Source organism: Pectinophora gossypiella, chromosome 18 (genome assembly GCF_024362695.1).
Source record: "Pectinophora gossypiella chromosome 18, ilPecGoss1.1, whole genome shotgun sequence".
In the NCBI taxonomy this organism is placed as follows: domain Eukaryota; kingdom Metazoa; phylum Arthropoda; class Insecta; order Lepidoptera; family Gelechiidae; genus Pectinophora; species Pectinophora gossypiella.
In genome coordinates, this window is record NC_065421.1 from 9309215 (window position 1) to 9335739 (window position 26525).

The following is a 26525-nucleotide window of genomic DNA, read 5'->3' on the forward strand; positions in this document are numbered from 1 at the left end:
GATAGCATAACTACTTGACCAGACAAATGGGAAGCACTGACGGCTCTCACTCGGTAGAATGGTGACATACCTAACAGATTCATCAATTTGTTCGGTACTACCTACTTTACCTACCTACCTACTTTGCGATGCAGGTAATTTTATAGTGAACGTGTAAAATTATATTAATCTGTAGCAATGATAAAGTCAATTCCAAAGCGGTTAATGACAGATGACACTATAATAACAGCAGTTTAATTCCTGTAAATTGCATGCCCGTCGCCAGTAGATTTCTAGAACCGTCTAATGACGTATTGCCCTAAGCTTTAACTAATTGCTAAAGGCGCCGCTAAGGCGCGTTCATTAACATTTTGAACTGAATAAGCGATGTCCAAGAACTTTCATAAATATTTGCGTAAGTACAATAGCGTGAAAAAAATCGATATCTATGACAGTATTATCATCTTTTTTCTACTCTTCTTATCGTGTCGGTTGTGAGGTGGAATACCAACCTGTTCAACCCTGGTTATTATTGAGCCCCCAAAGGCCCTTGACATGGCTCATGTAACGATTACATACTTACATTACTTCTATTTTCTTAATTAACCGACTTCAAAAAAGAACGAGATTACAATTTTGTGTCCGTCAGCAATTATCACATTTCTGAATACAAACGAATGCTAATTACATACAATTTTCAAAAATTATTAGATTTATCGCGTATCAGAATTTGAATTCAGAATTTTTTTAGTTTATTGTTGTTTTTTTTTTTTTCACGGAAACATTTTAATGTCATAATAAAATAGAGAAGCACTACCATATAAAGTAACGCCTATAATACTTACCTAAAAAAGTTGACAGTGCTATAACTAATCTGTACAGAATCCCTCTGTTGGTTTTTACGATTTATATGCTCCGGAAGACCAGCAGATGACCGCGTTTTATGTTTTTATTCACGCGAGCATAAAAGCATAACCGTGATTTTTATATCGGTTTTGAAAAACACATACCATCATTAAAAATATATAAAGCCGTGTAGTTACACGGCTCTATAATGAGCATAGAATAGGCTAGTTACCAACTAGTCAAATCAGTTACTTTTCACTAAACGTCAAAACACGGAATCACTACGGAATTTGTATGAAAAAGCACCCTGTAACGTCATAATAGAAAAGCGTGAAAGAATGTCGGACTTGCTATATTATTAAGTTTTCTTGATTAAAATTCATAAATAAGTTAAGTAGAAAAAAAAGAACATGCTTTTCGTCAGTTTTAAATGTGTCTTTTATTTAGTAATCAGATTTTTATAATATTTATTGTTGACCTAAGACACTATGTACCTAATGTAAAATTAAAAATTTTCAAATACTTCTCAGAAAATCTTTTTAAAATAAACGATTTATATGAAAAGTTTTTTTCAGCCAGCTGTAAACGAACAAACATTTAAACCAATTTAAGTGCTTACTTAATTACTTAGATAAAATATAATTGTGTTTATAAAAGAAATGAGATTTAGATCAATTTAAATTGTAACGTTAAATATATATTTTTTTATAGGTAGGTAAGTACACACAATGCAAGAATTTTTTTGACGTGACTTATTTGCCACAGATGGCATTAACTACTTGGCCGGACAAAGTGTTGGCCACATGCCTCGGAAAAAAAGTACTAAAAGCTATTTTATATTATTTTAAAATGATGTTGAAATATTATTTTATTCTTTTTAATATGCGGTTTGACTGACTAGTGTAAAGGTCTGACGTTTAAAACAGCCAGCGGATAAGTTCAAACTTTAAAGTTTAAAAATTATTTTAATCATGTGGGCTTTATAAATATGTAAATGACCTTAACGTTGCATCATTCCTTTGTTAGGTTACGTAGTTTGAAATGTCGATCACCTCACAAGTTGAAGATACCAAATTTTTCATTCAATCGTGACAGGCCCTTCAAATAAATTATTAATGATATGCATTAGACCTTACGCGTACGGTAACTGCAAAAAGGTATATTTCGACGATAATTAATAGTAGGCAGGTACCAAGGGAGAATACTCGGTATTGATGGTTTATGTAGTTATATGACGCAGTTACCTAGTTACTATAGTTTACGAATTGGAAAAAATTGAAAAAATACCTGCATAAAGTAATCTATTTAGATAAACAAGTCCAATTCCCGCTGATTGAGTTCGCGCGAATTATATCGAGTTTATTGATCGAAGCCCTCGATATAAGTCGCGCGTGGCGCGATTGTCGTGCAGACTGCTGGTGTGAATTGAACTATCGTCATGAGTTCCATAATTAAAATGCTTATTTTATGCACAAATGGTTTCAAAGAATATTAGAAATTATTATTGTAGACGTATAACAGTTGACTCGACTATTAGGTACTTATAAGTAGACTGCGATACGGCTCACCACTTATCACGTTGGCCTAACAGAAAGCTCGGTGAGGTGTGGATACTTAGTTCATCTAACGATGGATGTACCTCACACTACCCCCTTGGGATGTAGTCGGCAGCTAATGTTTTGTTATGTAGACGTAGACGTTCTAATAGAAGCTACTTTTGTTCAACAAGATACAGATTTTGTACTACGAGTACCTGTATAGTAGGTATTATTCATTATTCTATGCTATGAGGGTCTATGAGGGCGATTGAAACATTGAACTTACGTACCTAGAGGTCCTACCTTTAAGGTGAAAGTTGTGTTAATGTTTGTTGATGATTTCTTGACTGGCGGACGGAACTTGAGAAGGCGCTCAAGTAAATTACCGAGAAGTTAGTTCCCTTATTATGTTCATGTATGTTCTTTATGTCTTACACGAGTTGTGGGATCGGCCATAAGTCGGAATGAATTGTTCCGTTAGTGTTTTTATAACATTTCACTTTATCCTAAACGTACAAACATAAGGTCACGCCTTCAATCCCTAATGGGGTAGGAAGAACCACAAAGAATCAGAAGACTGCAGCTGCTTTTGATACGAAGGCCTAAGTTGGATTATGACGTAAGTATAGTACCGTATGGTGGCAGCCAGCAGGTGATCACCCCATTGACAATTTATGACATGTCTATCGGTTTTTACGATAAGAAAATAGATAATTTAGACGGAATACCTACTTACCTACTACCATAGAATAAAGAACAATACTACGGATAGAACGGCAACTTTCCGCGCGGCGTTCCTCACCAGCGGATGAGCTAGGTCTCCCCCTCCGGTCTGTCTTTAATCGTATGGGCGCACGACGTAAGAACGAACGCCACGATTTATCACGGGTCTTTGATGCTATGATTATGAGTAAGTAGTTAGCTCACGACTGTGTGTGTATTGGGATAGTGCAGTTTTCACTAACACCTTTGGCTCAACTAGAAGAATCTCACCATCTATCACGTTGGGCGAACAGAAAGGTCGGTGAGCCGAGGGTCCTTAGTTCATCTTGTGATGGATGTATGAATGTATGTACCTCTAACTATCTCAATAGGGATATACTTAGTCGTAAATAGTTAATAGGTAAGTATGAATTATTTCGAAAGCAATGCACTATTAGTTATTGCTTTGGAGCCGGAAGCGATGGCCTATTTCGAAATATTATACGATGACTATTGATGCACCGGCTGTCATAAGGGACAAATGGTGGCGATCCCTATCTCACGAACCTCGATACACGCACAGCTTGGGCTCAGATAATCCTCCCATAGAATGATCATTAAGAATACAAATGAATGAGAGTAAAAAGAACGTGGTAAAGCCGATTTTTTTTATTTATTTATTTATAAATGTTTTTGTACTTGGATGAATAGCATCATCAAAAAAAACTTGAGACCCTTGTCAAACCAGCTGTTTTTTGTTTATTATTGAGCAGAGCCATCTAGAATGTATTAAAGCCAACTTACAAACACTGCCATCTATTGGTGAAATTCAAAAGTAATAATAACTGTACCGTTCGATAGATGGCGCGCCAGTACTATTACTACCACAAACTTATAAGTATCTGTGTATAATAAAAATACGTAAATGCATATTTTTTCATATTTAATGTAGTATTGTGTTAACACAATAGTGCAGGGACGACTTGGAGAAAAAATAAAATAAAACAAAGATTACATTTTGTTGTAAAAAATAACCTTATTATCTGCCATCTTTCGGTAATAGTATAAACTATTAATTATAGTAGCGTCATCTAGTAAGGATAACGAATACTGCTGCTTTGTCCTGTCAGTTAGTTTTCTGTTACAGAAAATAGCGCATTTTGATTGGATACAATATTTAACGGTACTTAAACCACCAATCATACTTTTTTTTTCGTGAAGTGACGCGTGTTTATGCAACAGAGAATAATAAAGACGTCAATGAAATGCAACTAATTGAAAGAAAAAAAATCTACGTTTTCTCGTGTTATGTCTACTGTGCAAGTTTGCGTTATCAAAGTGAATATTTTTGTGTAGTGAATGGTAAAATGACACAAAATTGTGGTAAGTGAAACTAAATAGTGTGTGGAATAAACAAATAATTTAAAGAAATCGTGAAAAGCGATATGTTACTCTCCTTGGCAGTGTTCTAAGAGTGTTCATATCGTGAGTTTCAACTGTGTCAAATGATAAAATCCGAGATGTCTTCAAAGCCAGCTAATCAAAAAAGGAGGTGAGTAGTACAATTTTATTCGGATCCTTTATGTGCTACACCGGAATTTGGTCCTGGGTCGTGATAATTTACCATGCGCTTAACCTTCCAATCATATTTTCCTTGTACACTACACATTGTCAAGTGTCCAACATTCAGTCAACTTTCTCTTTGCTTGTTGTTATTTCGGAGTAGGGAAGGGGTAGCGAGACAACAAAAGGCAGGGGTTAGTTGAAAACCCATCTATTATTTCCCTGAAAACCAATCTATCACTTGAATATCAAAGCAATTGTACAGAGCGTTTTGTGAGTGTCTTTTCTATTCAGTTCCCAAAATATATACTGTAGCAAAGCGAGTTTATCACTAAGCAATTTTCCCCTCCCCAATCAAATTCTATGTTTTAAGTTACAACTGACAAATTGACAGAATTAATCACATTAATAAGGAAGTAATAAACAAATGATGCTGAAACACAAATGTTTTTTAAAAACATCAATGATAATGCAAGTAATGATCAAGGTCCATGACAGTTTTAAACTGTGTTGCTGTGAGTTTATGGATGTCCACGAACTTTATCCATACCTACTATACCTATTACCAGTTTAAATATCTTAGAAACTGACATAAACAGCCTTCATATAGGTATATTAGACCTAGATACCTACCTCACTGAAATGCAGTCGCTTTCCTGCTTGTCCACTCGAAGCCCAGTTATATGCATTTTCATTAGTAATTACAATATTATCTTGAGTGTCCTATTGCTAACCACTGGATGGCGGTGTTAGAAGGCTAGTTAGCATTATGGAGATGTAAATTATTTTTTGTGATTTTTGTAATTTTCACTCTTTACATAATTTCCATAGAATATACTAATAATGATGCATAGAATAAGTCATATTGCTAACATTTACGGAATTTTTATTTACTGAAAAAGAAATTATAATTATAATTTGAAGGTTATAGCCACAAGATATCAAGCTAGGCTTTCTATGATAAACGTAATTTAGATAAAATATGAAGCAGTGTGTAATGCTTGATTGCACTTGTCCAAAGTCTTAAAAAATAAAATGAAACTAACATATTTTAAACCTATTTTAAATACCATGGTTGGCTATTGACTTTTAACCCAACTTTAATATTGAACAAACATGTTTAAATTATTGTTACAAAGTAAGTATTTTAATTTTAATATTACACATTTCTCACATAATATTTCATATTTTAATTGTAGTTTGTACCCCACTATCTCTGCAATGTTGTGCATTACATTGATAAAACGAAACCAGCATTTTTGGCATGTTTATGTTATGACAGAATCACTTTGTATAGTGTATTTTTCAATTTATCAACATTATTTTTTACAATCTTATCATGTCCTTATTCATATAGGTACTTATGTTTAGATAATAATAGAAGACTCCTGAGGACATAATACCCTAAGCCTAACAGTTATTATGGGGTAATTCAATCATATAGCATTGCTTAACTATACTTTCCATTCATTATTCAAACACAGCCATACAGACATGTTTCCAGTGAAATTGTTTGCATGGGTTTTCATCCCAAGTCTATTAGTATATAGACAAAATATTCTGCATTTACATGGTTAGTCTATTGATGTCCAAGTGCTTTGTCTCGTCGCGTGCGCCATGCCGCGGGTACAGGAGAACGAGATACACAAAGACAATTGGCCAGAATAGATTAGCTAGGTCGCAGTGGCCATTCGGGCTACATTAGTTTGAGCCCTCTCAAACAGACTTAATAATAATACACAAAGACAAACAATTTATTTGGAAATGGTTATTTAATAAGAAGAACGAAGAACACAGAGGCCTTAAACTTCTATCTATTTTGAGTGAACATGTGTAGTATGTTCATTCTTTGCTTTGTACAACACCTCTCATAAATTTCACAAGTCTTTTGTTTAATGTCAAGGACATTACACTTATGATAAACTTTATTTTGTGTTATTAAAAATATATTTGTAATAAAAATCATAAATCATGTATACTAAATATGCTATAACCAAATATGGGAACGTAGAGTAATAGGTATAATCATGAAACACGCTTGTCGTGTGAAACAAAGGCTTGACCCAGTTGTTGACTTATAATCAAATAGGCTAATTTCCAACTAGTCAAATGATTTACTTTTTACTCAAATTCAAATTCAAATTCAAAAATATCTTTATTCAGTAGGTAACATAGTTACACTTTGAATCGTCAATTTTACATAACGAACGTCTCATCCGCCTAAAACTACTGCAGCTTCTCACAACCTGTATAGCCGGGGAAAAGAAGCTGCAAGAAAAACCTCGGCACAGGGCCCTAGACGTTACTAAACGTCAAAACACGACACTACTATGGAATTTGTATCAAAAAGCACACTGTGACGTCATAGAAAAACGTGATAAAATGTCGGACTTAATGTTACATTTTTCTTGATTAAAACTCATAAATAGAAAAAAGAAAATGTTTTTCATTGGTAATCAGAATTTCATAATTTATCTTGAACCTAGTATGCTACCCAATTATTGTTATGGTATGGAATTACACATAGGTACATATAACTAAGTTTAGAACTATCGAAAATAATGTAATTGCCACTTTTGACAAACAGTTTTGAAGTAAGTGGTAATATTTCTATTACCTACACGTTACGCCGCTAAGCCGCTAACCGTAAGCAGCTAAGGAGTAAGGAGATAAGCGCATTGTGTCTGTCTCGCTCACGCGTTAGGCGGCGTATGGAGTGTGTGATGGTGTGGGTAGTATAAGGTCGATGACCGACCCCACCAACCCTGACATGGCTCATATAGCTCAATTATGTAACATTTTTAAGTAAGGTAGCACTGTTAAATGGATACTTATGCGTTATTCACATCGTGCATTTTCACGGTAATTCCCTTATTACAAAAACAGGTTGAGCCAAATATCTTGTTTGTTCAAATATAGCTTGTGGTTTTAAAAGGAATAATGCCATCAATACATTCGCCACTATATTTTATGGAATTGGGGTTTTCCAAACTTTTGTATTTTAGATTGGATGATGTCATACTAAATCACTGAATTAAACAGCATTTGACGAATATTTCGATAGAATAATGAAGTATAACATATCATTATTGAATGGAGAGCTGTTCATCATGATTAATTTAAGAGCCACGCTCTTGTCGGTGTAGCATTCTCCATTCTTGTCTACCAAAGGCCTATTCTTTGACGTCTTTATAAGCCACGATGTTAGCTCCTCTTTGTTTCCCATTTCCTCTTTTTCCTTCTATCTTCCCTTCTATGATGTTTTAAATAAAGGGTATAGCGAGGTAAGGAAGACGAAATGGCCCCCACGGCCCATGACGGAATTATCATTTGTACTGGTATTGGCACTCTAAAAGAATACGGAATGTAAGGTCGTTGACCCCTGACCTTGACCTGTCTTTGAGATATTCGAGAAAATTCGTACGCGCGCCTAGTTTTTTCAATTTTTTTTTTCCGAAAAACTATAAAAGCTAGAAGGATGGGACCAATTGCGTATAATTAGGGATACTTTGAAAAATATTCTGTATTTTTTTCAGAGTTCTGGTGAAATGACAACTGCGCAAAATAATTAAACAAAATATAAATATATTTTTTTTAGTACTGTTCTATTATGTCTACCGCGCCAAAAAAAATACATAATACTCTTTGATTTATATACTTACACCACACAAAAACTGATCAAAATCAAAGAGGCGCTTCTTGAGTATTTATGAATTTACTTAGTGTGCGTACGGCTGGTAGGAACTAATTAAAGAGGTCGTTTTTAGATTAATTATTATAATTACATGTTAAACATAATTTTAATCGTCATCATCACTATTTTCATTTATTACAACATTGATTGCATCATTTGAAAATATTTTCGACAGAATTTCAGCAGGACGTAAAATGCGAGATAAATATATCGCATGAGCTAAATAATATAATTATTACACTTGCGACATATGAAAATCGACTTGCGAAAATCGTATTCTGGGCAAAAGAAAACCCATTTATGCAAACCGTTTACAATCTGTACTACGAACGGGTTTATAGTTGATTTTGCTGGGCCACGATTTCGACATAATAGAGTTTTAAGTTTAGCATCCTGTAACACTTTCTTCATAATAGTGGCATCATTTTTCGTACCATAAATTGGCCCCATTTAGGCCATATTTAGCCCAGAATACGATTTCCGCAAGTCGATTTTCATATGTCGCAAGTGTAATAATTATATTATTTAGCTCATGCGAGATAGATATCTCGCATTTTACGTCCTGCTGAAATTCTGTCGAAAATATTTTCAAATGATGCAATCAATGTTGTAATAAATGAAAATAGTGATGATGATGATTAAAATTCTGTTTAACATGTAATTATAATAATTAATCTAAAAACGACCTCTTTAAATAGTTCCTACCAGCCGTACGCACACTAAGTAAATTCATAATTACTCAAGAAGCGCCTCTTTGATTTTGATCAGTTTTTGTGTGGTGTAAGTATATAAATCAAAGAGTATTATGTATTTTTTTTGGCGCGGTAGACATAATAGAACAGTACTAAAAAAAATATATTTATATTTTGTTTAATTATTTTGCGCAGTTGTCATTGCACCAGAACTCTGAAAAAAATACAGAATATTTTTCAAAGTATCCCTAATTATACGCAATTGGTCCCATCCTTCTAGCTTTTATGGTTTTTCGGAAAAAAAAATTGAAAATACTAGGCGCGCGTACGAATTTTCTCGAATATCTCAAAGACAGGTCAAGGTCAGGGGTCAACGACCTTACATTCCGTATTCTTTTAGAGTGCCAATACCAGTACAAATGATAATTCCGTCATGGGCCGTGGGGGCCATTTCGTCTTCCTTACCTCGCTATACCCTTTGTCATGTCTTATTAAGTGACTAATCATTTTGCCTCTTCTGTCCTCAATAACTCTCAATATTTGTCTCTTTTCCCTTACTCTTTCTAGCACTTCTTCCCCTACTTTTACGCTTTTAGCTGTGTTTAAATATACATACAATATTATCCTCCTAAGGTCGAGATTTCCCGACACAATAGGTAAACAAGGGGGTTTAGATTTTAAAACGACATTCGGTCTTAGGACCTTATAGAGGAACTTTTTAAAATAAAACTATTGATATGAACGCATACAAAGTTATATTCTTGCAATACCGTAATGTCTATAATATGCGGGAATTACCTTACGTTACCAATGAAAATTCTTAGTATGTAGTTAGTTAGTTTCAGAAGCGTCTTTTCTCAAGAGAGGAAAATAATTAAGAGACGTAACCCAAAATCTCAACCTGATTATTTCAGGATGGACGAGACGTTTTATTAGACTTTTTTGTAAACAATCTTTTACGATCGTTTTGTTACGAAATTTACTGTTTCTCAGCCAAATTGTGGAAAGTGGAACGAATTTTTCCAGAGAAAATAAATTTAGCTTGTAAACATGCTTAAAGCATGCATGCATAAAATATTTGCTAACCTCGTGGTACATTCCATCCCAGTGGGGACATTTCACATAAATCACTTTGTGATCCCTAGTTTGGTTATGACAATACAGGCTGATCACCTGATTGTCCAAAAAGTAAGATCCGTGCGTCGGAAGGCACGTTAAGACGTTGGTCCCGGTTACTACTCACTGATGTAAGTAAGTAGTCGTTACATGAGCCATGTCAGGGGCCTTTGGCGGCTCAATAATAACCCTGACACCAGGGTCGATGAGGTTGGTAATTCACCTCACAACCTACATTATAGAAGAAGATTCCATACTACACTGAAAGTTCATCACTAGTTTAAAAATAAATCAATCGGAGGGGGCACTATAATAATCAGATAACAATATTTACAACATAGAATTAATTTAACAAAATAGTTTTTATTTAATAAAAAAGAAACTGACTTACTAAAACATTGTATTTAATTGTTTAAATTTTTTGTGCGCAATTTGTTAATTAACCAAATAATTAAAATAAGATAAGTTTTACAAGTATTTTAATACCTACTCTACCTACGAACATATCAGTCTACAAACAAAATGTAGATAACTAAAGCTAAGTAAACCAGTTATGGTTTAACTGCTTTACATTCATAATAATACTACTTTGTGTGGGTATAGTTCTTTTACGCTTTACAAAAGTCGTAGAGTCGCGCATGGTACAAATCCGTAGTCATCACCATAGATTAAAGAATACTACGTATAGAACGGTAACTCCCCCCGCCCCGCACCGATTCGTATCCTCACCCCGTCTGGGTCTTACTTTATTTTTAAATGGCCGTATGCCGCTGAGGAGTAACGGGGATAGCGCGGACTCTGTCTCGCTCGTACTTACGAGTACGCGTTAGGCAGCACACGGTAAGAATGAGATTTTTGTATGGAGTGTCCTAGGTGTGTCTATAGTTTGGGAACTGCTGCTTTAGTTCAAAACATATTTTCAGAAGGATGACACCGATTTCTCCCCTCTGAATACGTGGTCCGTGTTTTGTCGAAGTTTTAGAAACAACTCTGAAAGCTCTCCGCGCGGACTGTCTGTCTCGCTCGTACTACGCGTTAGGCAGCAAACGGTAAGAGTGAAATATTTGTACGGAGTGTCCTGGGTGATCCTATTGGTAGGGAACTGTTGCTTTAGTTCAAATCATATTTACAGAATAATGCCACCGTTTTCTAGAAGTTTCAAAAACGAGTCTGAAATACTACGTCCAGTAGAGCGGTGTCAACTAGGGAATACAATCCCGACTCGAGATCGCAAATTCGAGATCCCGCGGGATTCCCCGTCTAGTTAATAAAAAAATATAAAGTTAGGATGGCTGAAAACGATGAAAACAGCTAGTGAGGTTAATTACAACAAAATATTTTTTTGAAAGAAAACAAAAACCTTTATTCTTCAATATTACTAACTAAATAATTAAGTTTTCTTTGGAATCTGCATAATCAAAACAAAACGTAAATTCGCCCAATCTCGTCTCGTGAGATCGGGGTTGCATAGTGTCAACTGTTACCAATTCATAAATTCTGACGTTCCGTTTCACATGGTCTGCATTCCCTAGTGTTAACTCGTAGCAATTCATAAATTCTGACGTTCCGTTTCACATGGTCCGTCCGTTACGATTCCGCTCAAATAGAGTTTAGCAATCAGTCAAAACCCAAGCATACACGATTACACGTGTCATGAGTGAGTCAGTAAAATATTTGCCTTTTAACGATAAATTAGATAGGTACAATAACAAAATTGCCAGGAGCAAGGAATTGACGTCAATAAATATTGACACCGCACCTACAGTGTCGTATTAGGCTGTTGTATCAAGTTTATTTTGTATTTTATATCATGATATAAAACATTTGCTCCAAAGTTCTTTATCTCATCTGGGGCCTGATTAATAAAACTTACAATTGTAAATTACAATGACAATTTGATGTAGGTACATTGCGGAGTGTGTGATCACGAATATTTTGCAGTTTCATATTAGCTAAGTAATGAACACCAAATTGTCGTTGTAATTTGCAATTGTAAGTTTTATTAAACAGGCACCTGGTTTATTTGCGTTAACCATTTTTTTTGTACGATTTTTTTGTTCCCTTTTGTCTGCGGTTTTAGATAAATGACTGTTTTAAAGTAGTTTTGTAAAGTAGGCCCAGGATGATGAGATATTAGGGTTGGCAATCGTGACAAAACAAATAACTGAAACAATATGGCAAACAGTATAGCAATAATCTTCCTAAATCAAAGGAATACTACATGGTGTTGGGCCTAGGGCGGCCCTAATTGGCTTAACGTGCCTCCTGAAACACGGATCATCTTACTTTCGGACATTCAGGTGATCAGCCTGTAATGTCCTAACCAAACTAGGGATTGACAAAGTGATTTTTGTGATATATCCCCACCGGGATTCGAACCCGGGGCATCCGGGTCGTGAGTCCAACGCTCAACCACTGGACCATAGAGGCCGTTACAGTTACAGTTTCCAGTTAGTTTTACCTACTGTAGAGTTCGATTTTCTTAAAATATCTAAAAGGCAATTCAGTAGGTAATATTATTCAGAAGCATTTGAACATCATAATGATAACTGGCTTTACTGCTTTGATTGCTGAGATAAGAGAAATGCTGTGGTTAGGTACTTGTTTCGCCTGGAGCTGCTCGCCTTGTCCCCAATAAAACCACAGGAGGAGCGGGGCGTAGTATTAAGTTACATTAAACAGCCGTAAATGTCCCACTGCTGGACACAGGCTTCCCCTCAATCATCCGGAGGGGTCTGCACTACGCTGGACATTGTCGAAATCACTTTGTGAGACTGTCCTTTGTCTGGACATTGCAGGCTTGAATCACCTGATTGACCAAAAAGAGTCCGTGCTTCGCTGATTTGTAAATATCCATGAAGCATATAAAATGTTATAATCATTGCGATCTTAGAAATTAACTCATCCAAGGCCCCGACCTTTAAATCCGTCCAAAGTTCGATCTTTCGCCTCTTGAACTATATCTTGAGCATGAGGCAATATATCAGCATGTTAAGCCGCTAGTCCCGGCAATTAGCCGTATAAAACGTGAGCATCAGAATGACTGCCCAATGCGACAGATCAGTTTTATAATATTACTAACATCCAATACCTTTTAGCTACTATTTAATACCTTTGTATAGATATTTTCTACCTAATTAACAAATTATAAAAAAGGAACATATTTTTCTTTAATTGCATTTGTTCCTTTTTTATAATGTGTATTATGTGCATAATTGAGTTGTAAACAATAAACAATTAACATTTTCGTTAAAACTTTTTTTGCTCATATTTTTTTATTTGTTTTAAAAATCTAAAAAAAAAATATTTGTTTAGGTAGGTACTGAATAGGTACCTACTAAATTTGTGTATAGGCGAAATTACATTTCGAAGCCTTTTTGTGGAGATTCTAAATGTGGGTGGTCATTCAGACATCAGAATGACTGGCCATTTTTTAAATTAATTTTCTTATTTATTAATTAGGTAGAAAATATCTATACAAAGGTATTAAATAGTAGCTAAAAGGTATTGGATGTTAGTAATATTTTAAAACTGATCTGTCATTTTGGGCAGTCATTCTGATGCTCACGTATAAAACACCTTTTTTTTTCGAGGAGAAATGCCTAAATGCATATCCTCCCACCGCGGGGGCATCGAGAGGGTTATGTCGGGCTCACAAAGACTAAAACCCCTCGGTGTCCGTATCACCGCCGTTATGCGAAGCCACGGGGACGCTTTCGCATTCTTCCGCGGCAACCGTAACAACTAAAAAGAACTCCGCCAACCCGCTGTGAAGCAGTGTGGTGTTACTAAGTCAAATATACAATTAAATGTACAGAGTACTAAGTGATTAAAAGTGTTTTATTATAAACGGCTATAATTACTCTATCAGATTACGCAGGACGATAACGATAAGAATCCATACAAAACAACGAATTCTGCCACATTCTGCTCCCATTGAGCTCCAGTGAACTCACAGCTTTATGGTGTTTTGCACGACGATTTAAAAAAGGCTAAATGGAACCGGATGCACCCAACTACATTGACGCATTTTTAATACCTTCTTCTTCTATTGTGTGGGTTGTGAGGTGGAGTACCAACCTCATCAACCCCGGTGTCAGGGTTACTATTGAGCCGCCAAAGGCCCCTGACATGACTCATGTAACGACTACGTACATACATTGTTTTAAGTTTACGCGGTTATTATCATAATAACGTACATACAGTAAGTAGTAACCGGGACCAACGGCTTAACGTGCCTTCCGAAGCACGGTTCATCTTACTTTCGGACAATCAGGTGATCAGTCTGTAATGTCCTAACCAAACTGGGGACCACAAAGTAATTTTTGTGATATGTCCTCACCCAGGACCTCCGGATCGTGAGCCCAGCGCTCAACCACTGGACCACGGAGGTCGTTATTTTTATGCCAAGCAACTTGAAATGATACAATTATTAAGACAATTATTCGCATAACCAAGGGGTATTATGTTAGTACCGATCTTTAGTTGGTCTGCAACGAACCATCAAGGCAAATAGTCATTATCATTCTTTAGTAAGCTAATTTGATGCAGTATTGCAGTCAGTACGCAAATGTAATTTGTAGCTGGTTGTTTTTACGTTATAATGCCTACAAGTTAACTATAAAAACGGTTTGCATCGCTAGGTGAGTGAGAAAGAAGCGCATATATATTTTCTATTTTGCGATCCATTTCTATTTTAGTTTCTTAATTAGATCAGCGAGTAAATCTTTCCCGTTCATTGAATTGTAGTCTTGCAATGTATGCGAATGTTCGTTTGCAAGGAAAGAAACAAAGCTAATTTTAGACATATTTAGTAGAAATAATTAATTTAAAACTTATATAAAAAAAAGTATAAAAACTAAAACCAGACTACGGAAAATCACGCTCTAAATAGTATGTAACAATAAAATAACTACTTAAATTACTATATTTCTATGAACACCGGACAATCAAGACGCTTCTAGTGACACCTCATTTGTTAAATTCTAACAGGTGGTTTAGAAGTTAGGTTGGAACAGACGTGCATCCACACATATAATAATAGCGATCAAACACATAACCTTCCTTTTTGTTTCGCCGCAGTCGGGTAAATTGGACATCAGGTCAGCTAAATTGTTGTTGTGTGTAATTAGCGGAACCTAACAATGCTGGTTTCCAGCCGTGCCCAATAATCTAAACTAAATAAAAATTGGCTTAGAAATTGACTCTACAAAAACAGAATATTTAAATTTTCTTAGCTTTAGACGCTTATTTTTTTCGAGATAAGGAAGTACAATAAGAAGAGGAAGCAGGGACCCGATTTCGCACTACCTACTTAAAACTAACGGGAAATCGTGTAGTGTAATAGAGCCTTGATTCCGATCGATAAACTACTATCGTATATCTATCTGTCTATATATAGTCTGTCTGTCTGTCGATAGTCCTGCTATAGTGGGATTATTAATAGTAGCTACGCCACCAACTAGATAGAATTGAGCATAACGACAGTCTAATTCACTATGTTGTCCCTTCTACCAGTAGCAGTGAACTTACCGGGTTCATGTTGATACCTATTATAATACTTACTCTACACACCACATTTTGTACACATGGTCGCAATAAAACATTTCGTTTTAAACTTTTCTCATTCTTATGGTGGCTGTCCATAGTATCGATTCAATGGACAGTTGGCTGGTCAGCGATGACAATAGGCAGGTGATGCACTAGATAGCCTTTAATTTAGCTTGAATTTTTTTGCTTCTAAGGTTAGGTCATCATTATCATTGTCAGCCAGAAATCGTTCACTACTGGACATAGGCCTCCTTCAAGACAGAATAAGGAATGACACTACGTATAGAACCGCAACTCTCCGCTTCCCACCAGGGGTTGAGCTATGTGTAGTGCAGTCATTTTTTAAAATCAAGTGTAAAGACTTTTTATGTATATTGTCAACCTCAATGAAATTTCTTGTTTGTTATTTGTGTGGTAAATAAATATAAACTGATTATTATAAAAGCATCTTTCGTAAGTGGTACTACCTACCTAAGTGAGTATTGATAATGACGGTTAAGTTAGGTATTGTGATTGGTAGCCCTCAGACGTCACACACAAAGATGCGCGTGTTGATAATGTCAATGTGTAGTGTCTGTGTAAAGCGAGATTGTTTGTATGAAGTGTCTGTGGTGTGCTCAATGCTCGCCACAATGACCGATCCTCTGCTGCCCGCATCCAGCGTTTTCCCTCGGCCGCAAAACCCAACCCTAGACCGCGAAGGTTAGGTATAAACAAAAAATGTCCTAAGTTCCGCTGCAAAATACTGCACTTTTCGCTTGACTTGATTGACATTGATTACCTTATCTTCAGGGTAAGGTGAAAATAAAATAGCAGTTGTGTTGTGTTATGTATTGCTATCTGTTCAGAGTTCTGTGGATGAGTGACGTATTGAGATAGATAGCCTATCGGAGCGCTCGGATTTTTCCTAAAACAACTTTTGATTTACAAGTTTTCGTGTCAGACAGACACAGACATATCTCACACTTGCAATCTGTCGGGGTGCGCGGAACCACAAATAAATGACATGCATTTAAGTACTGTTGTTGAAGTACTAAGATAGATACGATAAACGATGTTATGGCTGGTTTAAACAGTTTAAAAATAACATCACGACTACAATATAACCCACCGTAAGGTGAACTAAGTACCCCCACCTCACCGGGCTTTCTGTTAGACCAACGTGATAGGTGTCAGCCGTATCGCCGTCTATAATGGTGGAGGCAATTGTGTTTGTGAAAACTGCACTTAAGATAAATTAATGACTTGGTGCAAGTCCGGTACAGGCGTTCGACCTGGCGCTCCTCGTTTGGTATCACAGGCAGGACACATGTTAAGCCTAAAAAAAGATGTTTGAAAGAAGGCCGGGTGGTTGTCTAGTATTTCTTTTAAAATTTTAATTGAAATATAATAATAAAGCGAATTATTTATCACTAACTTACAACTGCAATGGATTAGTACACGATGACGCTTATAATATTAATTTCTGGTGTAATCTGATATTGTGTTTAAATTAAGTACGTACAAATAATTATAAGTACCTGCAATTTGGAGCATTCATATATTGATTAGTCCATTAGTACGTTGGTACTATCATCCTCGTCGTATCATCTTGTTATTTCATGTCATGTATTGTAGAATATATGACATGTAATAAGTTATAGTCAGCCCAAAATACCTAGTCGAATTATTTTAATAAAATCTCTTGTGATGGAATATTCTAAAATAGACGCTTACGTTTTTCGTACCCAGCCCTGGTAGCCCAGTCGGTAGAACGCTTGTTGTCAGTTTGAGGGCGCAGGTTCGAATCCAGCAAAGGCCTATGATTATCGAATTAATGTTTGGATCATAAATGATTATCACGTGCACAGCGGTGAAGGAAAACATCGCGAGAAAATCCACATTCCCGAGAAATGCATTTTCGGAGGTATGTGACCTAACCTGTATTGGGCTGGTTTCCCCTCCGCGGGTTGGAAGATCAGACAGGCAGTCGCTTCTGTAAAAAACCGGACTTGTCAAATCTTCAGGTTACGTAAGCGGACCCTGTGGAAAACGGGATAATGCTAGGGAGATGATGACTTTGTTGTCCCTACAAAGCTAGGGCTAGGATGTACAGTGTGACACTCACATAAAATAGACCGAAAAAGGTTCTGGCTTGCCGTTTTTGTTACGTTGGCACGCTTGACGTCACCGAGAAAGCATTGTTTACTAAATAGCTAATGTAATAATTACTCAATCCAACCAAATATATTCATACACTAAATAAACATGTGTAAAGTAAAAAAAGTAAAAAATTATTTATTTACCAAATTAAATAATAATAATAATAAATCACGTCAAAAAAAAAGGTCTGAAAGACTGAGAAGAAAAGATTGAGATGTTAAGTTGGTTTGGACACATAGAGCGGATGAACATAATAGGATTACGAAAGCAGTATAAAAAGCGCAGATTGGTGGTAGGGCTGGCAGAGGATGACCTAGAAGGACGTACATTGACCAAATTGGAGATGTCTTTAGAAAAAAATCAGTACGATCTACTCTGAACCGGCGTGCGTGTATAAAACGATTGATGAATGTGGAGGAAGCAAGAGAAGTATGTCAGGATCGAAGCAAATGGTGTTCCATAGTCTCTGCTCATCCCGGTGGAAATAGGCGTCAGTTTATGCTTACAAAAATTGGTTATTTTGGTGTTGATTTATTGATTTTATATCATAGATAAATTCGCATCTGTTATTAAGTAAAACATATTGTAATAGAGAGAACCTTGAGATGACAAGGGATCAGCCTATTGCCCATAGCATTAACAATCCTTCTGTCGGATTTTACATTTTACATGCCCAAGAAGACAAGTAGCTGAACGCATATTAACATAGAAATTCTATTCCAAGTCGTTATTGTCTAGGACGTAATGGAGTAGGGTTTACGCGCAATTCTACTCCAGTTCGTCACTTTCTTGGAAGTATCTAAATATTCTACTTAAATACGCATGTTTAAATACGCCAGCTGAACGTGTTCTATTTTCTTTAATTTGCTCCCAGTCCAGCATAGTAACTCATTCATTAAAAAAATGACGTTTTGTTATTGTCTTTCTAAACGTGACAACACAGAACACGTATTATTAAGAATCGTCATCATTCGTACTTTGTACATTTCTAACTAAATGTAGTAACTTTGTGAAGGGCTCAGCGTTGCGTAGATAGTGTGAGCTCAATTTAGGTTACTCTACATAATGATAACGATAGCTGAATTCTTAACGGTATACACAAACAGTGTAGTAGGTTGGTACTATAAATTATTCATCATTTCAAAGTTTAAAGTAGAACCACCATATGTGTACCTACCTACATTTAAGCTAGGCGTATGCTGATCACTTGATTGACCGAAAGAACGAAGACCCGTTAAGCAGTTGGTCACGGCTTCGTACTGTAGTCGTTACATGAGCCATTGCAAGACCCCTGGGCTTTTAGCGCCTCAATATTATTCCTGACACCATAGGCCAGGGTAGACGATCGATACTTCGATCAAACGATAGAAGAAGAAAATAAATTGTCTTTATCATGATGGATGACATAATAGGCGATAAAACTGGAATTTGTCAACATCTAGGAAACGTTTCTCTGAAAAGTATATTTTATTTTAGTAAGGTTTAAAAGTACAGCTGCAATACTGTCACTATATATTCCTTGCAGCTAAAATAAAATCATGTTCCATACATCCGTACGTGTTATAAAAATGTGAAGCATATTTCATGATAAAACGACGTGGCTAACTATAGTTTATGTCACGATATTTACACGATATTGAAATACTTTAACGAATGATGTGTCTGTCAGTTTAAAAAACGACATTGTCTGGGATTCGTTCCATTCGTAAATTCAAAAACCACTTACCAATTAATTTTAGTATTGATTCTTCGTTGGTCTAACAGAAAGCTCCCCACTAGGGTCGATTAATTCTTTCAAATATTCTTCCTCTCAGACGACGCCCTGAGCCGAGGTTCGCGCCTAACTAGGCACCCTCCGAGCTGTTGTCTTAAATTGTGTACCGGGTGAGAGCCCTTAGCGCTCCCCATTTGTCCGGCCAAGTAGTTAATGCCATCTGCGGCAAATCTACATTCAAGAAGTAAAAAAAAATAACTGAAACTTCGTCGAGTTCCTGGTACTTAGTTCGTATTGCGATCGATGTACCTCTGACTACTCCAAATGGGATAAAGTCGTGAGGTTAGAGCATAACATAAATGTTATTAATTATGTTAGTGATTGTGAGATCAATGACCGACTTCACCAAATGCTTTTATTGATAGCTGGCATCTCTATAAGTTTACTAATTACGTTTACGAATGAAACAGCGTGTATCATTTACCGTCCTTATAGGGTCAGTACCCTGACTAATTAAACCATTGCAACATCCGTTCCCTGCACTCGTTTTTGCCCCTCTCAGCATTTATACTTATGTACGCAATGCCACTTAGCAACATGAAACCTAACGCAATTAATGCTTCATTAAAAATAATTACTTTACGGACTAACTTGTATGTCCCACTTGTATTATAGTTGTACTTAAACTATGGCCCCGATTCCTGCAGACACCTCCTAATTTTATTTTAAGTTATACCCGTCATTTTCTTATCCGCCGAAAAGGAAAGGGACGGATGATAGTCAACAAGTTAATTTTAAAACGAATGAATAACCCATGCGAATAAAACAGGCATCTCGCAGGTATGCAATCCGTTTGACGTATTTTCTATTTAATTCTGTCGGGTTATTGGCCGATGTAAAATTTTTAGACGGTTGTTTTAGGTTTCTGCTTAAAATTGATGTGCATTCTATACATTTTATGCCTGTCGATTACCCGTCCCTTTCTTTTTCAAGGGATACGAAAATGACAGGTATAACTTAAAATAAAATTAGATGGCGTCTGCGGGAATTAGCACCAGTGTACATGTAGGAATAGAATAAGGAATGATACTAATGTAGGTAAGCTGCGCGTCTGCTTCAGCAGAATCGAAGTGTATGGAGCGTCAGGATTTCTTGATAACAATAGTAGTACTGTTATCTTAATTTTATGTACATGCAGGTTTGAGATTGTCTCTTTCCAGGTTTCCAGCAGGATGAGATATGTATTATAAATAAGCTAGACCATTTGTCTCTTTTGTGCGTGATCAATTTGTTTGTATACGCCTTTGATCCTGTGTGCAATTAACATGGGACTTAGACATGGCTGGTCTGGAGTAGTTTGTAATCCTATAAATTTGTGCCTACCCCTTCGGGGATATAGTCGTTGCTATGTTATGTTATTATGAATCTTAAATAACTGCGTTCACTAGATCTGCAAATCTGCAACAGACGATACGATAATCATGCCAGACGTTGCTATGACAGCTTTGAAACTCAGACGATGACAAGCGTCGCTCCGATTCCGCTCAAGTATAGTACAGTAATAAGGAACATTCTAGAATTTGTTTTAACAAACCCTTTCGTTATTGAGAAATGGTCAACGCATATATTTAAATACATTTTGTGGAACGAACACTTGTTTTGTTTATCCAAACAATAGACAATAAGTAAGTATATGAAATACAATGTGGCATCTTTGCTTCGTTTTTAAATGAACTTGTGTGTGATGGATTATATAACAAGTAGACAGTTAGTGGAGAAGTATGAATTGCTTTATTATCATGGATTGCATTTGTTCCATATTACGAATACATACATATATATTTAAATTAAAATATATTGTTCAATATAAGTTCTAAGACACGCCAAGAGGCTAACCTTATGAGGTTTATACAAGCGCGAAACAACAAGCAGGCGGGTTAAAAAGTTAAAATTGCCTTAAAAGCAATATATTGTAATTTGACATTTGCGCATTTGAAAGTAAGCGCGCAATGTCAAGAAACGTTTATGGTATTACACCCAGAGATATGCTTTTAATATTGTTCTACATTATATTATAAATGACTTTTTTATAATACGCGTATGCTCCATACCCCCTCCGGTAGATTGAGGGGAGGCCTGTGCCCAGCAGTGGGACGTATACTTATAGGCTATTTATGCTATATAAATGACTATAAATTACTTTTACATAGTATAAATCATGTGAAATAAATGGACAAGTCCCAATTATGAATAAAGAACTAGTTACAGAATTAATTAAAAAAATATTGACATTGTAGAAGATCGTCGGCATGTAACCTAACCTATTCTAACCTGTTAAGTTTTAAGTGACTTTGCTAGGGCACACATGAAAATAATTTACATGACTTGTGTACCTTTTACACAATTAAGGTATGGATGACATTGACTATGAAACTCAAAACCCGACCTTATGACTACGCACATGATAGACTCCTATTCCAATTTCAGCCATTATAGCAAAAAGGGCAACAGAACATGACATTGAAGTACATTATAATACCGTCCAGTTTGCCAAGTCGATAATATTTTATCAATTCAGTTCATTTAGTCTCGTTATCTCATAATAAGCTATCAACTTTTCGCTACCAAGTCGGGAGAGATAAGCACATCTTGGCTGCTATCAGTCGTTCGCGGATAACATACCCTGATGGACTGGTGTGTCGTTGTAAGTGCAAGTGCTCCAGCATGTTTGTGTATGGAGAGAGGCCTCAGCAATGCCCGGTGGTCGGGCCCTACGAGGATAGCGCCGGTTGGGTGCCGTGCCCCATGGCCAACCAATGGCATGTGCCCATGAACACAGTGAACGCTCCCGGTGTTACCTTTGACCCCTCAGTGCAGTGCTACAGAAGTTACTATGAACCTCAACATCCCGAACCTCAGTATCCGCAATACCCCCAGCAGTATCGTCCCTACATCCCGATACAGCCGCAGCAGCAACCGCAGCCGATTTTCCCAAACCTGCCGTGCCACCAGACTCCACAATGGAACTACAACAGCATGTGTTTCAACGTCGACGGTCAACCTTGTCAATACACGAACGTTGTTGACTTAGAGGACTTTATGTAAGTTCCTGATTTGATACTCCTCTTATATAATCCTAGACGTTCCGCTCTTCCAATACAAGTGGTCCACCATGTATTATTAGACACTTGAGACTCGCTTAGTGTTGTTTACTTCTTGTCAGAGAGTTCATCTATTTTCGCGTGTTGTTGTCAGAAAGATTCACTGTCTTATTATTCGCCTGTTGACGATGCGTATCTACGAATTCTAGATGTTTTTGCAGTTGCTAATTTGAATTTATTTTCGTAAATGGCCTTCACGTTTACAACAACGTGGTCGCCATTTACTAGTGTGTTGACTCAAAACTTAAAATTGTCATTTCATACCTCCCAATATGTCCAAACACAATAGCCTTGTTGGTATCTTATCGCCCGTATAGAATCCATTAATAGCTATACTATTTACTGTCTTATGCATAAGCTGAATAAGGCGTTTTTCTATTTCTGTATAGGTACTATGCGGTTAGAATGTGACCCGGTTGTTTCGTTTTTGTAATATTTACTGTATTAGTAATGTCTTCTGGAAGGATGCCAGTACGCCGTTTATCAGGTGATTAGACCACGTGATGGCTTGTGACTTGGTTACAAAGACCAGGAAAACTTGTAACAGGCACTCAATTCTTCAGTGCTTTAGAAACATCTGAGTCTTAGACAATCTTAATACCAGACAGTATCCTGTTTTCGTAGACATTATCAGTATCGTGTGGTTTATTAGTGTCAAGCAAAATTAAGTACGGACAGCAATTGCACGCTCCTCGCGATAACCTTCGTATAAATTGACCCACACAACAACGCGCCATGTAACTACGTGAATACACATAAACGTGTAATGATACGGTTGTTTTGGTTCAAGCTTGTTAAAGGATTCATCGTCCACATAAATTCAAGAGCCTGACATCCCTGAAGCTGTTGTCGTTAGCTCACTAAATATGCGGTTAATTTTAACGCAGTGCAAAACATATGCGTGGAATTTAGTAATTATAATGTTATATTAAATGCTAAGTTGAGGAAAATAATTGTGACAGAATTTTAAACGTTGCAAATAACAAACATTATACGTATCCAATTACCAAACAAGTACTTGATTTTGACATGATTAAAAATCTAGAAAATTTCACTATAAGTATAAGTAAGCGAGGGAAATTCAATATTAGGTATATCAATAATCAAAGGACTGTTCGAAATAAAAACTCGTAAATAATATCAAGCAAATCATTCATTTTCAGAGGTATGTGACCTAACCTGTATTGGGCTGGTTTTCCCTTCGCGGGTTGGAAGGTCAGCCAGGCAGTCGCTTCTGTAAAAAACCGAACCTGTCAAATCTTTAGGTTAGGTAAGCGGACCTTGTGAAAACGGGATAATGCTAGGGAGATGATGGAATAATATCAAGCAAAGCGGCATATTTCCATTTATTTTCTCGGCGTTGTGTGTACTTTGTCATTTACCATGCAGAAAATTATACCCTTCTGAACTCGACACTTTGTTGATACATAAAGGATCACGTGGCACCTAGTCATTGTCTTATATCACGTCTCTAAGTAGACTAATAGTTTATTGATCGACTTATAATTATTTTATGAGAAAAAAATAAATGTGAATGAGGAAAATGATCGTATCCTGGTGTTGATGTCTTAGAGTATTACCTTATCGGAACGCAAATCTGTACCAGACAGAATGTAAAATCTATTGTCTGGTATCTCGACAGATGACAGGTTCAATCAAAGACCAAATACAAAAAAAATGTGTACTGTCTAATATTGTGCCAATGGTGTAAGTAGCTAATGGTGCTAAATCCTGTAGACACCATCTAATGTTATTTTAAGTTTTAAGTTATTTTCTTGTCCGCCGAAAAAGAAAGGGTCGGGTTATACACATGCATAAATATATGGAACACTCGTTAAAATTATGCAGAAATTTAAAAAACCCTCCCAAATTAACCCAATAAGCCGACAGAATTATATATGCCTATCTTATTCGCCCGGTTTATTCATTCATTTTAAAAGTAATAGTTGTCATCATTTGTCTCTTTCCTTTTCGCCGGATAAAAAAATAACGAGTATAACTTAAAATAAAATTACGAGGTGTCTGCAGAAATCGGGGCCAATGAATTCCCCCCGAAAAAAGAACGTACCAATAAAAAAAGGCGAAAATATTCATAATCGATTTTCTGTTCCAAATCTTACCAATCCAAAGTACACGTGTCCCAAATATCTTAGTAGCATATATTCTTACCGAGAGAACATGACGCCAATTTTTGTACATCCCAAACTCAAGTTTCCGCCTTTGATACAAAATATATATTTTGTATAAGAGACATACCTAATGTGTCTTTATTCAAATTCAAAAATATATTTATTCAGTAAGTAACATAGTTACGCTGTGAATCGTAATTTTTTACATAACGAACGTCTCATCCGCTAAAACCACTGCAGCTTCTTACATCCTGTAAAGCCGGCGAAAAAAGAAGCTGCAAGAAAATCCTCGGCACAGGGCCCTAGACGTTGTTTAAAGAAAAAACTGTTATACAATTTAGTAATTGGGCTGCCTAATATCTGTTCCAGACAGCTAATTCCATGCATTCATATCTTTATAATGAAAATGTATAAGTTTATAATATAAAAAGAAACAAGGAATTAAATTACCTACATACTTTACATACATACACATCTATAAACTCACGCCTATTTTCCACCGAAAAATATGAAATTCCATTTGCTTCGATCCTGATGCACTTCTCTTGTTTCCTCCACATAATTTATCAATCGTTTCATACACGCAAGCTGGTTCAGAGTCGATCGAAATGGAGATCGAAAATATATCCAATTTATATGATATATAAAAATGTGAATGTTATAAGCCCACACGTTGCAACAGTCACTATAAACTTGTCAATTTAAATTGAAGATTAATTTATGGCTGTTATATAACAACATAACATGCTTTTACACATTGATATTTAATATGTTACTATAGTAACTTTTTCATCGTAAATTGTAACGCTATCCTATTGTAACATTGTATCCTGTGTAATAAGAATATTTGCATACTTATGTATAAATATAACGTTGTAAAGTTGCGTAGGAGTCGATGTTTTAGTGCTCTACTTTACATATTTATCAATAGCCACAGTTTTCCTGAAACTGGGTTTTACATTTGTAGCTTCTACAATACGTTAGTTTGAAAACTTACTACGTTGTTGCTAGACGCATTTGAGAAATTAAATTGCAAAGTCACTTATGTCAGACTACTTCAGAATGATATCTCTCTCTCTCTATTTAAGAGCTGCGCTCTTGTCGGCGGAGTAACCGCCATTCCTCTCTTCTTCCCGCCAAAACCTTCACCTCCCGATACGACACGACCTGCACCTTCTCTTTTATTTGTTTCAGAATGATATAAATTTCAAAAAACAAAGATTGGATCTTATTGACGGTCAAAATTTTTCCGGCCAAGTAGTTAATGCCATCTGCGGCAAATCTACAATAAGCCATCATCATCAGATGATTCAAACAGCGTTTCTGTGGCAGCTTTTAAAAGTCAAGTCACGTCATTAAAAAAACGTCAATCAATCAATATTTTAACGATAGAAATATGGTATTATTGGTGTATGAAGGGATTGATGAATGTGGAGGAAGCAAGAGAAGTGTGTCAGGATCGAAGCAAATGGAATTCTATAGTCTCTGTTTACCCCGGTGGGAGATAGGTGAGTTTATGTACGTATGTATATATTATGTATTTTTAGTATGGTATTTTTTATGTTCTTTATTGCAGCATCAAGTGCGATATGGCAATGTCGTGTCATCCCGTTATGATCGATCAGGATACGATTATCGGTCACAGTTACTTATTTAATACACTATAACAGGGCAGGCAAAAGGAACAGACGATACAATC

General features: G+C 36.2%; 1 protein-coding gene across 3 annotated transcripts in view; it reads left to right on the top strand.

Moving 5' to 3' along the window:
• The first annotated feature begins 4365 nt into the window (after positions 1-4365).
• The window catches only part of LOC126375122 (hypoxia-inducible factor 1-alpha), a 118530-nt gene continuing 96370 nt past the window's right edge, over positions 4366-26525 (top strand). The window contains exon 1 of one of the 3 annotated variants that reach the window (XM_050021968.1): positions 4366-4617. In XM_050021968.1, the coding sequence (XP_049877925.1) occupies positions 4571-4617 (47 nt within the window). In that variant the 5' untranslated portion in view covers positions 4366-4570. Of the gene's footprint in view, positions 4618-22190; positions 22638-26525 lie in introns of those variants that run through there. The other 2 variants (XM_050021966.1, XM_050021967.1) reach the window with 2 other exon arrangements.